Source organism: Corvus kubaryi, unplaced genomic scaffold (assembly GCF_017639235.1).
Source record: "Corvus kubaryi isolate FWS band 111438036 unplaced genomic scaffold, C.kubaryi_AGA036_p1.0 37249, whole genome shotgun sequence".
Classification (NCBI taxonomy): domain Eukaryota; kingdom Metazoa; phylum Chordata; class Aves; order Passeriformes; family Corvidae; genus Corvus; species Corvus kubaryi.
Window position 1 is genome coordinate 2017244 of NW_024581072.1, and position 18328 is coordinate 2035571.

General features: G+C 43.3%; 1 protein-coding gene across 3 annotated transcripts in view; it reads left to right on the forward strand.

Moving 5' to 3' along the window:
• ABCA1 (ATP binding cassette subfamily A member 1) overlaps positions 1-18328 on the forward strand; it is a 92061-nt gene that overhangs the window by 43782 nt on the left and 29951 nt on the right. For all 3 annotated transcript variants that reach the window (XM_042023422.1, XM_042023424.1, XM_042023423.1), the window contains exons 6-11: positions 179-300; positions 4798-4989; positions 12140-12226; positions 16680-16920; positions 17486-17625; positions 17864-17980. In XM_042023422.1, coding sequence (XP_041879356.1) covers positions 179-300; positions 4798-4989; positions 12140-12226; positions 16680-16920; positions 17486-17625; positions 17864-17980 — 899 coding nt within the window. The remainder of the gene's footprint in view (positions 1-178; positions 301-4797; positions 4990-12139; positions 12227-16679; positions 16921-17485; positions 17626-17863; positions 17981-18328) is intronic.

Sequence of the window (18328 nt, forward strand, 5' to 3'; positions counted from 1 at the left end):
TGAAGCCTGCCAAGTTTCAGAGCACTTTACCAGCAGCTCCTCTTTTCCCTTTGTGCTATGGTTTGTGTAATTCCCTCTCCCCCATTTGTCAGCTTGACTTTTCCTGTTCAGAGATCTCACACGAGTTTCCTTTTGGCTTTGCTGTGACCAGAATGTTGCTTGTTTTGTCACTTTCCAGACCTGAAACTTCGGGATTTCCTGATTGACAATGAGACATTCTCTGACTTCCTCCATCATAATGTGTCCATGCCATCATCTGCAGTAGAGGAGCTGCTGGATGCAGGGGTCAACCTCCAGCAGGTAAAGAGTACTTTCAAATCCTAACATAACGCTTGTCTGTTGTTTGTTTAGCTGTAGTGCCAAGATCCACAGTGCTGGACCCCACCTATGCCAGGTGCTGTAGATACACAGAGGAAAACGTATTCCCTGCTTCTTTCCTCTTTTTCTCAATTTACTGTGTTATTTGATTTTAAGCTGTAAAATGGCGCTGGGAACCCATGAGCAAACGTTTCAACCTACAGAAGAAAATAGTACCCTCAGGCTAAACTGAATTTCTTCCTTCTGCATTTTTTTTTTAATGGAAGTAAAACATTAATTAAGCTGCTAGCACTGTTCTGACTGCTTTCGGTCACTCAGCTTGGACTAGAGCAGGGTTTCTGGGTCTTGCTCTGCCTTACATTCCTGTGCAGCAGAAGGAGCTATACTTTCAGGTTTGTGGCCAATGCATCAAGACAGACACATTGTACATTACGTAGTACAAGAGTCCTGATATCCTGAGTGTACCATGATTGCAGTCATAAACATAGCCAGTGGTGACAGTGAGCTAGAGCCTTGTCTTGCAATGGCTGTCTGCCATTGTCAAGGTTGTAACATGTTTTTTGCTAGGCTTGATTGATTAGTTGACCAGCATCCTTTCTAATGCAGAAGCCAGAACAGACTTCAGAGGAAGACCCAGGGTTCTCTTGGAAGAGTGCAAAAGATGGTATGCAAAAGGAGGAGGAAATCCATTTTGCTCCTCAACTCCAGATCAGATCTTTTCATTGAAGTGGAATGGATTAATAGTCCTTTTAGTCTTTGTTTTCCTGTAGTTACAGGTGCTGTCCTGCAACTGCACATCTGTTTTAGCACAGTTAGATAAGTTATCCTACAAATTAAGGATACATTCTACTAAAAAATGTAAAGCGGAGAAAAAATTCTTATCCATTTTAGGCTGCATGCTTTGTTTTACTTGAATCCAATTTGCCTGAAATTCAAGCTAGATTAAGACAGAATCATGCTACAGATGATTCTAGAAGGGTAACTGGAAGACTGCAGCAATAGCATTCTAGTCATTCTCCCAAAGTTAGTGGAGAGGCAGAAAGATTTTCAAACGGGCGAAAAACCTGACCTTATATTGTATGACTGCCATACTGTATTGGTTGTATAATGGAAGGACAAAAAAAGCTTAGCTTTTACCTACAATAGTATGTCGGAAGGGTGGTGAAAGGCTGGTCAGTCAGCTAGTTCTTCCTTGAATGCTTCAAGCTGTATTCTTGTTTATGTAATTCTTAAGTTGATTCTGCTAGACCACTGGGAATGATGCTGCTAAGTAATAATAGCATTTTGTGCTCAGGGATGGCAGGAAGAGCTAATCTGAGCAACAGGACACTAAGCTGCAGATAAGTGGCCCACCGAATTTTTTCTGAGCACTTTCCTAATACAGATGGTAACTAGAGATTCAGACCTCTCCCTTCCTGCAGAATGACTTTATCTGACTCACAAAATGGATGTCTTTGATTTTGCTGGAGATCTGGTTTGGAGAACTGTTGCTGCCTGCTCTGAGCTTCCCCTCCCCCTCCCAAAGACACGTGCTCCTGCCCATGTGCTCCGAGCTCCTTTGTTCCAAGCGCTGGCAAAGCCAAATGTAACTCAGACTCTTTAGCAGTGTGTGACTGGCCGCTCACCCCGGGTCCGCCCCCAGTCCGCCCCTTTCCCCTTCTCGGAATAAAAGATGGTCAAGGGGAGGCTCCGCCTCTCTCTCAGCTCAGCTACTTTCCTGTGAACATCTCTGGTTGTCTGTCTCATTTGAAAGCTTCTAACTGCAGGGAATTGAGCGAGCAGGGAGCTATATTTCTCCCTCTTTGCTTCTGCTGATGGTATTTGCTCTGCAGCTGATTCAGGTACCGATTTTAGAGCTACTAAAGTGCTAGATCGCCCTTGCTACCTCTCAAGGCTGCTCGAGGCTTTCTAAGGCATTGAAATACAAGCGCTAGCCGGTATAAAGCTGAAAAGATACCTTCCACATAGAACTGACCCCTCTGCTGAGCTGACTAGTGACTTCAGTGTTAATAAGGCATTATTTGTTAGGTCTCTAAATGAGTGGGTCATAACTTCATTCAGAAGTCATACAGTAGAAGGGCCTATCCATACTATGCTAACCTTTCACAGCAAATACAGCCCTCTTCTGCAGTCTGTTGGTGTCCTGGGGTTGTTCAACAAGGCCAGAACTTATGACACACAAGTAAGGACCTGAAGTTACCAAGGAGATGGGACAGTTCAGTGGCGCTGCTGTAATGACAGCACTCCAGCATGTCCAGCAGGGTTGTGTATCCGACATACTGAAATTAGTACAGACAGTTAAAAGCAACCAAAGCCTTGTCTTGATGGGTATGTTGCTTCCTGGGGCAGAGTGGCTCAGCCTTCTGTTTTTCCAGTCGTGGCAGGTGTGCTCAGAAGGGTGTGGGATTTGGAAGGTGCCTGGGTCAGCAGTGGGCAGGCAGCTATGTAATCAAGTCTGGTATGCTGCTGTTGTCCAGGTGTGGCCAGTCAGCTCTTGTGTGGCTTGGAGGCAGGAGTAGGTCCTGTCCCTCTGAAAAGTTGAAGGCACAATGAGGTCCTGAGCCAGTGTTGCAGCATGATGCACTGAATAGCAGTGAGGAGTAAATAGTAATGGGCAGTGCATATTCTGCTTGGAACAAATCTCTGTTTCATGAAGCAGAAAAAGTCCCAAGGAGAGAGTGATATGACCTGTAAGGACAAAACAATTATGTATGACTACTTTCCGGCATGAGCCTGGCATCTTGAGAGTCCTTAGGGGATTTAACCTGTCATTTAGGATGTATTTTTGTCTGCTGAAGACACCATGAGTTCAGGTGACTGCAAGTGGATACAGAACTTGCTGACTTGGTGAGACTGGGTGCTTTAGTTTGGGGTGGATAGGCAGAGTGTTTTTCCTAAGGTCTCATGCTGTGGAGCTCAGTGCTTGAAATGGGCAGCTTCTCTCCAAAAGAGTTTAAAATCTGGGTGAAAAAGGTGGACATTTTCAGAATGGTGAAAGGTTGGTCACCTTCACTTTTTGTGAGTGAACACTGAGGCACTGGGAGACACTGTTTTTTCTGTAAGTCCACCCAGGGAAGCTTGTTTAGAATCATTCTGGGAGTGTTATTTCAGTGCCCCACAAATATCTCCTTTTCAGCATGGCTATAACACTGGTGGTAGTATTTCTGCTGGCAAAAGAAAAAGGCACCCCAAATTTTTCAAAAGGCCAGCCTTTTTGATGTGAGAGCTGGGTGTATGGCATTGAAAGATCATATTTTTGGCATATGGATACAGACGAAATTTAAAGGTTTGCATGAGTATTGCATTAAAAACCTCTTTTCTCTCCTGTCAGCTCCATTTGCTTGTTTTCTGAATGTAATGCACTTTCCCCCCCAGATTCTGCATACCCCTTTGATTTTGAAAGACAACAAATTTCAGACTTACCAGCCTGGTTCATGAGCTGCTAACTCTTCTGGAATGTAGATCAATCCTCCTTAGCTGTTGTTGTAAGTTGGGCAATGCACACCGAGTCTTACGAAATGACAGAAAGAAGACATTAAGTGTACAGCTGCTGTTACCTGTGCATTTACAGTAAAATTGTTGCATCTGTCTAGCCCCAAGGCAAACAAAAATTTCTTTCCAATAGTAGACTCTGGATTTTTCATTGTTTATCACCTTCAAGAAGTATGCAGCTTTTTGACATGCACTTTGTTGTTCAGCAAACATGAAGTCGGTAAATGACCTTATTAAAAGAATTTGGTTATCAGGCCTGAAAGGGTTTGGTGATAACTCAGAGGGATTTTATCAATTTTGTTAATGAGGTGATTGCTTGTGGATTAGGAAACATTATTGACAAGCAAACCATTACCTTAAGAAAAATATGCCTGTGAAGGAAGACTCTAGGATCTTATCTCACTTGTTGCAGCCAGTAAGATAACTTTTTTTTGCTGATACATTATCTGCTCAAAAACACTGCAAAATGTTTGTCTCAGCAGTTAGTGAGTAGATACTTCAGAGTTAAGAGTGATGATTCTGATTCAGAACTGCATAAAAAATGTGGCTGGCAGATACATCTGAGTAGTTTGGGACATAGGTCTTTTGCCCTTCACATAGATTTGCCAGACTTGTGTCTGGTCACAAGCCTTGTTTTTGTCTCGGTGGCTCAGTTCCCAGAAGACTGAACATTAGGCAATGCATGTACCCTTGGCTGGAGGAAATGGCTGCTGTGGAGGACAGGATCACTGCTGCTTTGTGCGTATTTGCGGGGATGTTAAGAGAGACCTGCCTCCCCCAGGACTTCTCTCCCATGTTCTCAGCAGGGAAGGGTTTTTCTTGGAACTGAGTTGCATATGAATCAGGACAGCTCAACCTGTAGAGAAGAATGCCCCCTCACCTCTATCTGGAAATGTTATGAATGGTTTGCTTTGTCTAGGCAATAACCAGTTTTTTGGTTGGAGCCTTAGATGAAGGGAGACTTACATGCTTTCCGCACTTTTTTAGGTCATTGTGTCTGGTTATCGAATGCGACTGCAAGATCTCTGCAAAAACTCAACATTGTCTGAATTTCTCACCATCCAAAATCAGACGGCAGCCACAGACTCTGAAACCTTCATTTGCACGTTGTCAAAGGAAAAACTCCATGCAGCTGAGCAAGCCTTCCGTGCTAACCTTAATCCTTTGAAGCCTCTTCAGGTGAGTTCGCTGGCCCCACCTGTAAGAGTGTCATTGACACAGTGACATTTTCCAGGGCTTTCAGTCTAGGAACTCATCCCTGCATTTGCAGAACTGCTCAGAGGCAGTTAGAAAGAAGAAGGATGGTCGGTCTTTGTCATGGGAGCATGAACAACATTGCTTCTTCCTGTCATTCTTACCCTTCCTGTTCAGTCTGCTGCTTGCAGAGCATAAATGTGTGTGGTCCACAGTTCCATTTTAAAAGGAAAGTCTTTGCTGTGTTGTAACAGAAAGGCTCTTGGTTGTCCCTTTGTTTTAGTCAAATGTTGTATCTTGGCTGGAACAAGCCTAGATATAAGACTGGCTTGTGCTGAGCGCTAAAACCATCGCACTCTGCCCTTAGCATGGCGCCACTGAGTGCGGAAGTTTCTAGCCACTGACAGGACACAACCTTTAAGCAGGTTTAAATCATACGAAGTAGAGTCAAGTTTTAAAGTCCTGTTTCAAAAATTAACCAACTGAATGGGTATTGGGGGAAGAATTCATGAACTTCAAGAACATACATTATTTACAGGATGACTGGAGACTAGAGCAGACTTGGATCTGGGACAATCCAGTGATGTTTGCTACAGATCAGCAATATCTGTTAAAATATAGAAGTTTGAGGAATTCAGTGCTGGAAATAACAGTAGAATGAAGAAAGGACCACAGAACCCACTCTGTTACCCACTAAAACAAATATTCTATTGTTTGCTGTGTGAGTTTTCAGATTTGATGAGCCTTTCAGTACTGAAAGTCATGTACCACTTGCTTGGCTTTGTCCCCAGTCAAAGAGGGTCATTATCAAGTACTGGAATCATATTACTCTGCTGCACAGTATGTAGCGGTCAGTGACTTCTCTCCACAGCTTGTCTTCTGTTTTCCACATGTCCTCCGTCTGCACTTTCTTTACTGCTGGAAGAGCAAGACAACCCATAAGCATTAAGAGATGTGGTAGCGACACTAGAATTGTGACAAAGATGGGCTGTTCAGAGAGGAATGGCTATAATTAGTTTCCTGTCTTCAGTTGTATGTGTATGTGCACATATATACATATTTTACTTTAAACCATTCAAAGGTGCTAGAATTTTGGGGTCTTAAAGGGAAGAAAATAGCCAGCTATTGTACCGCTCAGAATTGGTTTTCTGGGCTCTGTGGAGACTCAGTCTTATTTTTCTTATTTACAGAAGCTTCTGCAGTGTAGCTGACAGAAGCAGGTATTGAGTGTGTCTGTGTCATTAGGTCTGTATTGTTGGTTGGTGAAAGGAAACAGTCATAAGTCACTCTCTGCCTCTTGGCAGCAGCAGTATCGATTTAAGACATTATGTGCAGCTTTGGGGGGGGGTTTCTGAGAGGCTGGGTCATGATCTTGTCTTCAAGGGGAAAAAAGCTGGAGTCCAGAAGCCAGCAGTTCTAAACCTGCTGTGCATTGTTGTCTGGTAAAGGTCCACAGTTTTCCTCAGAAGTGTGTCACAGTGTACCCTCTAGTTAAGCTGCTGTAATGCATCAGTGAATGAAACAGAAACTAACTCGCTTCAATGTGGCCAGGCAAAATGGATAAATGAAGAGGATCACAACCAACGCATTTGAAACTTAGTGTCTTTAGAGGCTAGAAAGCACCCTGACCTGCAGTAACATCTTTGTTCAAAGAGAGAACTTTCTGCTCATGAACAAAGGAGGCTTTTGACGCAACTTATTGAAGGCACTGTGTGTCAAATCGTGGACATGCACACTGAAGATAGCATGCTCTGTTATCTACTACAGAGTCTGTAAACCAATGCCAACAATTTGTCCAGGGATTAATTTTTATTTTTTTCGCTTCATCTCTTTGATGTACTTCATAGCAAGGCATTTCAGTAAGCAAAGTAAGGGCCAAGTCAAATGGAGATGCAACAGTGATTTAGAGACAGGTTTTTAGCTTGTGTAATTGGACATGAGCTTCACTGGTTGCACTGTTTTGCGATTTATGGAGAGGCAGCATCTTAGTACAAGAAGGTTAATACAAGGGCTTGCAAGTGTGTGCAAGAACTTTGTAAATTCAACACCAAGGGCTTGAAGTGTAAACTGGAAATTTGTGCCTCTCTGATAGCCGGGCAGTGAAGTGGCTATGGTTTCTTGAAATGTCTTAATAGATATGACTTAGCCTGGCATGCACCTGCTTGTTTTTGTCCCTGTGCATTCCTGTTTGTTACTCCCTCTGCAAGGTGATGCAGTAAATTTCATCATGGAATTGATCCGGATTAAAAGTCTCTGACCTGATTGTATGTTTATACAAATATTTATGCTGAAACTTGAAGGGGAGGGTGCAGGATTGAGAGCCCTATGATCAAGGAGTGAGTGCGTGGGTTGAGACCCTGATGATAACGCTAACTTCTGCTGGCTTAAAGTGTGTGTGCATTTGTAGCCTTGGGGAAACTCTTAAGTGTTCTAAGTAGCTCGCAAAAACGCAGTAATTGCTAGCAAATTATGGACAGATGAAGGTTTTAAAAAAGAAATTAAAGTGCTTTCATAATGAAATGCATGAGCTTGAAATGTCACAGCACTGTAAGTTTTTTTAAAAAGAAAGGTAAGGAATAAACACTTTACATACGTGCTCCTCAGTTTTATCCAGAACACCTAGAGTGTTGCCCAAAGGGCAGTGGTACAGTTAAGACAAGAACTTCTAATTAAAATTTCACACTAGGATTCTAGCTCTGTCACTGATCTTTTGTATTACTTCAATTTAGCCTGTTCTGTAATATGAGAAAACAGAGCCAAGTACATTGGAGGTATGGTAGGGAGGTTAAAGTGTGTCTCCTTACTCTTTTTTATGTAAGAACCTATTTAAGGCAGACTGTTTGGATCAAAACCCAGCAGAAAATCTGGGTGTGATCACAGGGCACCAAGGTGGAGGATCAACTTTCCTTATTCTGAGTCTTCACTCCACTAGAAGACAAAAGTGTTTCAAAAAGTCAGATTCCCTTTTCCATCATCTGTGTCTTAGCCTGCGTCCCTTCGCTGAAGCCTTTTGACCAACAATACTACAGGACATACAATAGGTTGTACAAGCTCGTTGTGTGGACACATCGCCTCTTCTTGAGGCTTGCCTTGCACTGGGTGAGTGAGACTGAGGCAGGAGAACCTGGTTTGAGAACAACAGTGAAGCAGTGCATCTGACTGCATGCATTCAAATTTCCTTCCTGGCCTTCTCCCAGTGGTAGGCCAGCAGTTGTCCCATGGAGGAGCTACCCAGTTTGGGAAAGACTAACAAGAGCAGCGACCGTAAGTTCCCAGCCATCACAATGCAGTCCAGTGGGACATTTCTGACTGTCTTATATTACAGAAGTACCTGTTTGTATTTCCGTCTGCAAATCTGCCCAGTTTTGAATGTGATTTCGTGGGGGGGAAGGTTAAATGACAATTCAGATTGTTCATGTGGGGTTTCATCTCTTGGACAGCACTGCCTAAGAAGGGCTTTGCCATACTCACTTCCAGTGGTATGGTTCTGTAATAAGCCATAAATATTCTGTGTTGTGTAGTGCAGTGGTCCTTGAAAGAGTGTGGTTGAGCACATGAAAATCCAATTGTTTTTTCTCCCTCTGTAATACGGGTGGTATTTTGTCAAATGGTTAGCATGAACTAAGCATTAAATAATAAATGCATTGCAGTTGAAAAATGGCTTTTAGTAAATGTCTCCTAATGTAAATATGTGCTGCAACTGAACTCATAGCTTTCCTTGGTCTTTTGAGAGCATTTTCAGTCAAGCACAATGATATCATCCTTCTAAGCAGCAGTGGCTTGAGACTTCCACTCTCAGGAAACAAAAGCAGAAGCTTAAAGCACATGATTTTTCTGCAGAGGCCAGTGGAAAGTTTCTGCTAAGATCAGTATAGAGTTGTAATAACTATTTCAAAGCAAAAGTGGCAGAATGGTCTTTATTAAGCAGAAACAGTTAGCTGTAGGATGCAGACTGAATTTTGGCTTAATTTTTTGACTTCCCAACACTTTAAACCCATGCATTCTCATGTATGTTAAAGAATCAGATTGTCCATACCCTGTAAGTCTCACCTGAATTTATTCAAGGCTTGTCTGTCAACTCCAGCCATCTCAAGTATTCGTCACTAGAGTAAATCTTGTAGCATGCACCTACAAGCACAGAGTCCCCCCCAGTGCACTCAGTATATAATCTGAGTATACTCAAGAGTGTTATAATGTTGGCTGTCCCAAAAGACAAATTTAGTGACTTGCTAGCCACTGCGACAGTAATCTTAGAGGGCAGTTGTGTTCAAAACCTGTTAGAGGTCTGTCTTTCCACAGTGTGCCTAGAACAGACAGGTGATGTTTTTGCAGCACATTACCAGTAAATGAGTCATTGCTCTCCCCAGTCCCAAGATGTAGTGCAGATACCTGCTAAAGACAGTCTCACAGCAGGAACAATCTTCCTGGATCTATCCTGAATCTAGAGGTTTCTTATTATGTAATTAACTATGTAGTGAGTCACTACAAAGATGTATATTACAGGGGAATTAATGACATGCTCATCTCTTCAAAGAAGAGTGGCCCTTGTGACTGACTTTTTTTGTTGTTGTCTCTGGAGATGACTTGTGAGAGACTTCCTGACTGGGCTTTGAGGTTCAAGAAGTGGTAGAGGGAGTAAAATTTCCTCCGTATCAATGATACTATTTCAAGTTCTGGTGACAAATGACCTTGAAGTGATATGAATTTGTTAGAGAAGAAAGGTCAGGGTGTTGTGTATGAAAGGATAGATGGGTACTCCTCACATTTCAGCATAAGGTTTGCAAGCTCCTTGAATCACCTAAGACTTACTTAGGAGGTAAGGAAAAAGTCCTGTTAAGCTCAGTGTCCTTGACTGATAGTCCAGCAGTGGCCCGTAATGGATGCCTTTGAAAGGGTGCAGCCACTGTGCGCTATGGAACAACATTTCCTCAGTGTCATGTTCTTCAGTAGTTTGCAACCCAGACTTTCTCAGCTACTCCTGGGATCTTGTTGTTTAATAGAATTTGGTAAGACTTTTACGTTCAATGAATTCTTTTAAGTCTTTCTCAAACTCAACATTTTCAACATTGCATAGAGTCTACTGATTTTTTCCATTTTGACTAACTCATATATGCAGAAGCTCATTTGGTTTTGTTTTAAATTGATTATTTCACTGGAAGTTCTCTAGCCCTGTATGATGAGGCACAGTGGGCAATCATCACATTTCCATTCCCCATCCCACTTGTAAGTCTACAGACCTTTGTCATAACCTCTGTTTGTCCTTACAAGTCCCATTGGAAGAACTGTGGTCTATTGTTCTTCCCTCAAAAACCATTCTTACCTTGAATCATGGCCTTTCTCTGTACTTGAGTTTCTTCAGAGATGGAGAGCCCAAAATTGCACATAGTACTTGAGAACCAGGAGTGCATTGTAGATTTATATTGATGTTGATCTGTTTTATCACTATATTTCTAAGATCTTTTTTTTTGAGTGGCAGTAGCTAATTCAGAGCCACACAAGAGGTATCTTAAGGTAGCACTGTCTTTTCTCCATGTATTTTACTTTGCAGTGCTGAATTTTGTCTGGCACTTTGTAGCAGTGTGTCAGTAGGAGACTGTTCACTAATCCTTTGCAATTGGATTTTGACTTTTCACTGTTCAAAACCAATTAGTATCTTCAGAAAACTTTTCCTCATCTGCCTTGTCCCTGAATGACCTCTGAGTGCAGTGAACACAAATCTGTGTAGAGATTGATGAAGTATGTGGAACTGAATAAGCACATCTCTTGTTGTGCATGAATCTAGGACTTTCTACCTCATCTTATTGCTAAAGTAGTAGTGGTAGAGCAGATACGTGGTTTTGATGTTTGGTGGCTAAATTTCTTTAAATATGTCTTGAAGGTGTAAGCCTGTGGGGATTTTTAACTGCTTTTCTTCTAGATAATGTTTTTATTTATCTAAACCTTGAGGACTGCATTTAGTAGAAATCCATAGAGGTTAGAGAGATCCTCCCTGAATTTGCAACTGGCTGTGGAGCAAAGACTAACTGTGCACTCAGAAAAGTTAGCTGAATTTTAAACGTCCCAGCAGATCAGCAGAACTGTGCCCGCTTACACCAGCTGGCACTGACCAGGTCTTACTGTTCTCCAGCAGATTAAGTACAAAAAAAATCGTCCCAGGAAAGACGTGAAAAGGAAGAGATTCAGCTCAAAAGATACGTGCTAAATTCAAGGGCCTTGGCTGTTCATCTGTGTGTTGCAATGCTCTAACTTTAGTATGCTTTCAAATGCTGTAACATGGAGCTACTAATGTGAAATTGTAGGAATTTATTTTAATCTTCATTCCCCTGAAAAAAGGATTGTGCCCAAATGTTTTCCATGCAAGATAATCCAGATATGTGAACAGAACAGGAAAAGAACCCCACAAACTGAACTCCAGGCCACCAGTTACACGTAGAGCAATTGGAAACAAGGAGTTGTCTTCAGTGTGACTTCCTGCTAGGGCAAATAGTTCCCTGAAAGCTGTGCCTTCCATTTCTGGATGCCTGTCAGTCTTGCTCTTTGGTGACAGTGCATACCAGCTATTGGAAGCTGTTTGTTTTAAAATACTCCCTTGATTTAGATAAACATCAAGGCCTGATGGGAGGACTTGAGTGATGATGATGTACACTGCACTAGGGAGTTCTTTATGCCTGAGCTGGTATCTGTGTACTCTCACTGAAAACTTGTGCCCACCATATTGTCTTTCCCTCCACTGTACTGACTTTACATCCCCTTCTTGGCATTGGCTTGCAGGATTTCAAGACTGTCCATATGCTGTCCCTTATACTGTGCTTGTTTTGTGACCTGGGATGCAAGTCATCCTTTGCATTGTAATTGTATGTGCATGCATTTAACATTTTGTTGGTATGGTTCTGGTTATGGTATCTTTGTACTTAACCTGTGAAAAGAGAAAGGGGTGATCCTATCACATTGCAAGGTACAGAAGTCCATGGTATTTTAAGTTCAAGGTTACACAGATAGCCAGCTCTGTCTTCCCCACCAAGCACTTTGGCATATAAACAGTCCTTACTGTTCTATACGAGAGTGTTTACAAGAATTTAATTTCTTTGCTTGTGCTTTGCAGTAACTTGTAGTTTCCTTTTCTGTCTTCCTGCAGAGACGACTTTCTTTCAATTCCTCCTTGTGGGATCTCTCAGAAACTGTGGAAACTTTGAGAGAGAGCATTGGGAAGCTTGTTAAAGAGGTAAGAAGAGCCTTTGTGTCAGGAGAACATATCACTGTGGTTGCTATCTTAACCTGTGATCAAGTACAAGAGGCAACTCAAAGGCAAATCCCTGGCTTGTTTTGAAACTTTTCCCCATCCTACAGCTATTTTCCCTGTGTCAGTACAGGCAGCATGCACTTTGCAGCTGCTTGGCACTTCAAGTTAAATACCACAACAGGAATTAGGACGTTTTCTATAGTGTTTTGCCTCCTCAGCAGTGGCACAACTGTTGGGCTTGCAGTACATCTGCTGCCAGGTAGTGCCTTGCAAACTGCATGTTGAGGCTTTCCTTTTTATTTTTTTCCATTCAGTTACCAACCCATGTCAGGGTTATTACTTGTTTGTAACTACTGGGTTTCATGTGCAGTGAGGGTATGGCATGTGGAAAAGATACTGTGGCTGTAATAATTTAAATTAGTAGCTATAGGCTACTATTTCCTCTTTATCTATCTTGCTTTTTGGGCCAGAGATTGTTTTCCAGTCTTGTGGGGCACTCAGCACAATGACATCACAACACTAAACATAAACAGCGATTTGCACAGTCAAATTGACATTCTAGAGACTGCAAGTATTTGTTTTTGCAGGTGAAATGATGGATTAGGGAAAAAAAAACCCTGTGTACCTCAGTATGAGTCAGAAGTCCAAATCTGGGAGGTAGTGGGTGGGTGTTGAGCCAGAAACTTATCCTAGTTTTTTTGTCTGGCTCTGACTTTGAAGTGCTGCTATTAGTCAAAAACATTCTCTCCCTAGAGCAGAAATCACAACCATCTAAGCTAAACAGTGCCCCCGCCTCCATCTAAGCTAAACAATGCCACCGCCTCCTCCTCCTCCCTTCGCTAGTCTTCAGTCTTTGCATCAGAGCGAGAGCTCCGCGCCCGTGAACGGCAGTAACCTCTGGGAGCATGCACAAGAGCGGGTCACTCCAGGTTAGCGTGCGCCTCACTCCCACGGAGGGGCAGCTGCCGGGAGCCTGCGCCGTGCCAGCCAACAATTCCTGGCACACACCCCTCCCCGAGTGCTACAACCTGCCATGCAGTCCCCTCCACATTGAAATTAAGACGATTCCAGGATCAGCTTCAGTTAGGACCATCGCAGAGCTTTTGTTGCTAGCAGGGAAGCTGCCCTTCAGAGTTTGACTAGAGCTGTTTCCTGTTACGTCATTTAAGCTTGCCTTTTTTCTTGTCTGGGATAAAAATAATTGAAACCACGTGATACTGAGTTTGCTGATGTGGCTGAAAACATCCCAGGGTAACGTGCCTTTTGCTTGGCAGCTGTTTTGGGTAGGACTACCTTTTATTCTGCCCTGCTGTGCAAACAAAGGCAGCTTTTTGCTCTGTGTACAGCATGAGCTGCTCCAGATGGCGTGACCGAAAGTTACTTCTTATTGTCTGTTAGGCGGATTTCTGTGTGAAAAGGAGGGACTTGCTCCCTTGTTTCAAATGGCAGCAGCTAGAGGGAGTGGAGAGAACTATTGTTTGTGCCGTGTCTAGGAGCCTTTCTAGCAGGGAATTTTAATTAGAAAATAGTCTGAACAAAATATTTGTCCCGGAGTATGGGGATTGATGGGATCTGTGTCCTTGGACTCTTTAAATCAACTTTTAGGAGGGCAGATTAAACACCAAGAGCAAGGATGACTATTTAGAAACACTTAGGGAGCCAGGTCTGATGTATGGGAGAAGAAATAGCTTAGTAACCCTTCATGTTTGACATACTTGCTTCCAGAGGTGTAAAAAGATCAGCTGTGCATGTAAGTTGTAAAGTTGCTGGTGCCAAAGATGAAACGAAGTTCCTTGCTCAAGCCGTTTCAAATAATATATAGAAATGTATTTGCCAATGCAATCCTTCTTCAAGATGATTAACACTTCATATGTTCATGGGAATTAGCTGTACTTCCTATTTGAGTACCTTTGCTCATCATGTTAGGGAGTTTATAGTACTTTAGCTAAAGTAGCTGCCTTTTTGCTGAGGAAAAATGAGCTGTTTTACCTAAGATACCAAAAACTCCCCAAGGGATCCCTTTGAATTTCGTACTCAAACTGTCACACCTGAAATGCAGCCTTGGCCATTTAGGTGAGGAATCATCAAATCCAAAAACTACGTGAGCATATGTAACAACCAAAAGCTGTTGTGTGACACTTTTCATTCATGTCCCATGATGCTGGTGTCCTGTATGTCACCCTGAACCTGTGGAGCCAGGTCGAGTGGCACCAGGCTGCAGGCAAAGACAGCAGTGAGTAGTGAGGAAATGAAAGTACACTTGAATCAGTCACTCTGGACATAGGCACTCAGGCTTTTGCTGTTCTCACAGCTGTCTTCCATTATATCAGCGTGCTGTGTGCTTTTAGCATCTGAAAATAGAGGCTCCTTGTGTAGGTGACACATAGTAGCTGTTTTTTAGCATCAAGAATTTTTCTCCAGATGTTGGCACATCTAAAACATGGCAGTGCTACATGCACAAAGGGATGAGCACAAAGGGTCAGGTTTACCTCCCACTGTAAGGCCAAAGAGTCTTGAGTGTGTTTTCCTTGGGTGAACTTGGATTGAATTGTTCAGCACACTGCTGCTTTCAGCATTGTTGCTGGCTGGCTTTGCCAGCTGTCTTAGACTTAGTTATCTGCATTTTATTTAAACAAAAGTGACAGACTGATACACAGTGAGCAAAAGTGGCAGATGGTCTTTGACTCTGTTATTGTCTCTGAAAACAGGGCAGTTGGACCATAGCATCTGAAGTTGTTTCTGAGATGCAGTTGATGAGAAGTTACAAATAGGTGTCTCAGCAGTTCTGCTTGCCCTGTTTACTGCATGTGCCTGTTCTGGGCAGCACAGTAAGAACATCCAAGTTAATGTCACCTGATATTTCAGTAGCAGTCAGGGGATTGGATAAAATTCAGGAAAACGCTTTAAAAGGGATGGAGAACCAGCTGTAGCATTTTACCATGATACTATATAAAACCCTTTGATACAGAACATAGATCTAGGCTCTCATTCTCTGAAAACGGATAACAGAAGGGGAATAAAGTTCAGAGAAGGCCAGTTAGGACACTTGGAAGTAGAATGACTTTCACAAAAGGAACAAGGGAATAGGCTGAGACTGTTCAGCTTGGAAAAGAGATGAGTTGGGGATATGATGGAGACCTGTAGTGGCACATGAAGAGATAGGGTTTGAATGTTTACTGTCTCTTGCAGTAAAAACAAAAAACAAAGCCACATGACACCAAATGGAGCTAACTGTAGCCAAATTAAGCAGAGAGAAGAGGTTCTTTCCTGTGATGTTGTCTGTTAAATACTTGCGGATGTTCTAAATTCTAGGAGTTTACCATGGAAGAAATTAGTGGAGGATTAGGAAATAGTAGTTTTCTGAGCTGAAAATAAATAGAAACTGGAAGGTTACTTAGAGGAAGTATCCTAGATTCTTGCCTTTATCTTATTTATTCATAATATCCACTTATTGTTGCCATCAAAGAGGTGATGTTCCGACATCTCCAGACAGGAGTCTGAGAGCAACACTCCAGTGCAGCATGAAATCAGTTCTCATGCAGGTGGGTTGCTTTTCTGCTTGTGGTGAGCTTGGCCATGCCCGAGTATGGCAGCATTAATACAGTGAGTGTCTCAGGCTGAAGGCAGGGTGCTTTTGTTCATGACACATTGCAGGCATATTGTCTGGCTTATGGCACTCAAAGGTGTCTGGAGGTACTAATGGTTCTGGCGGTTGCATGCTGTCACCTCAGGCCTGGTGTCAGGTCAGCTGGGCAGGAGAAGGCTCCTCGCTGTGACTGGCTGCGTGCATTATGCTGTGATTCAGGCTCCTGGCTGCAGCAGGGCTTGTTTTCAAGGATTTTCTGGGAATGCTGTTCACAACGGGGCAAGGAGTTTCTGGGGCAGGGATAAGCCATGCCAGTCTGGGAGGTCAAACTGGCTGCCTGGTGTAAATCAGTGGAGGCTTGGTGGAATTGTGCCAGGTGACACTGCTGTGGCCTGTAGCTCATCCCATGAGTTTGTGATCCATGAGCTGCAGTCACTTGGTGGTGTTCCTTTAATTCCTGTTCTGACTCAGTGTACCCCACCCCACCTGTCCTTGTGAGGGTACTCCACTGGAATGTAAGCCATTGTGCAACCAGGAGGAGAAGCAGCTTCCATGTTGGAGGGCAGGGAGGCCAGGAACCACCCACAGCACTGGACAAGAAAACTCAAGAGTAAAGAACTTGGCAAGGATACAGTCCAAGTACTTGTACAGAAGAGACTTCCTTCTACAATCTCCCACTGTGTTGGTGGGGAAATGTTTTCCCTGGTTCTTACCCTTGATGTTGTGTTCAAGGGGATTCTCATCTGTTTAGAAATCTGTTCTGTGATTTGAAGGCGCATGGAAAGAACTCCTTTTATTAATGCTGTTTGATAACTTGCTTCCATTCTTTTCTCTGCCCTTCCCAAACAGCTGCTGAGCATGAAGAGCTGGAGTGACATGAGGCAAGAGGTGATGTTCCTGACCAATGTGAATGCCTCAAACTCCTCTACGCAGATCTATCAGGCTGTGTCACGCATCGTGTGCGGCCATCCTGAGGGTGGAGGGCTCAAAATTAAATCCCTCAACTGGTATGAGGATAACAATTACAAAGCACTGTTTGGAGGCAACAGCACTGAAGATGATGTGATTAACTTCTATGATAACTCCACAAGTAAGTGTAACAGTGGCATGGTCTGATGTCCTATCTACTTCAAGATTGTCATCACTAGTGTTTTCCAAACTTCCGGAGATGAAAGCGTGTGGTCGTGAGGAACACGTTCACTGCTGTTTCAGAAAGGCATGCACATATTGTCCTGCATGTGCCCTTAAGACCAGTAAGTTATCAACTTGCAGAGTCTCCCAAGGACTGTCTGTAGAGTCCACAGAAAGCTGTGCAGTGGACCTACTTCAGTGGGAGAGGGAGCACAGTCATGTGGAGCCTCTGGAAATCTGACGTTTTCTGGACAAATTTTGTTTGTGCCATGCATCAGGGTTGTGGGAGCGTTGCAGGACCAGTAGTGTGGCTCTTAGTGTTGGAAGCTACCTGGTCTCTCCGTGTTCACTGGGCAGACTGTGCAGCCTTGGGCTAAAAGGGGCTATTTGTGGAGCTTTGCAGTAAAGGAGGGGTTTTGTGTCTGAAAAATGCTTTGCTTTCAGCTTTGATGGTTCTTGAAGCTCTGTGCCTTCTGCACTTGTCACTGTGCTGTTCAGCTACTCACTTTTGTGCTCTTCCTCAGCACCCTACTGCAATGAGATAATGAAGAACCTGGAATCCAGCCCGCTTTCCAGGATTATCTGGAGGGCTTTGAAACCCTTGCTGATTGGGAAGATCTTGTACACTCCAGATACGCCAGCTGTAAGGAAGGTCATGTCTGAGGTAACTCTAGCCCTGTCCTCTGATACGTAGCATGAACTATGTCCTCTGGCTGTGCAGCTGATCCTCGCTAGTTAAATTGGACCCAAACACAAGCCTAGAAAGGATTGCCTGCAAAAGCACAGCCTCCCTAGTCTCTCACCTCCCATGCGCTTACTGTTAAAGGCTCAATGCACCCTTTCAGCCCATTATGGGTCTCTGCCAGCTTTTGGAAATAACCTTCCTCTCCTTTTTGTGACAGGTGAACAGGACATTCCAGGAGCTGGGTGTGTTTCGTGACCTCGGGGGAATGTGGGAGGAGATAAGCCCAAAGATTTGGACATTTATGGAAAGTAGTCAGGAAATGGATCTCATTCGGGTCAGTATGGTGTCCTTGCCAGAGCCACCACTGTTGTTTTTTGCAATAAGTGATGAAATATTTGTTTTAGATGGTGCTTCATGGTGCTTCAGTGCTGAATTGGGCAGATAAATATTATGGATGGGACCCCTTCTTGAAAGAGACTTTGGTTGTACAGATCTTGCATTATGCTTGTCATTCCTTCCTTCATGGAACAATCCCCTGCAAACAGGAGCAGTGCACATGTAACACTCGTTTCTAATCTGCCTCTGTTGGAAAATGTACTGTTTTGTCCGCAGTGTTGCCCTAATGTGTTATGAGAGAATCACCATGGTTCCTCAGGTGCAGCTCTGAGGGGTGCATCTTTGG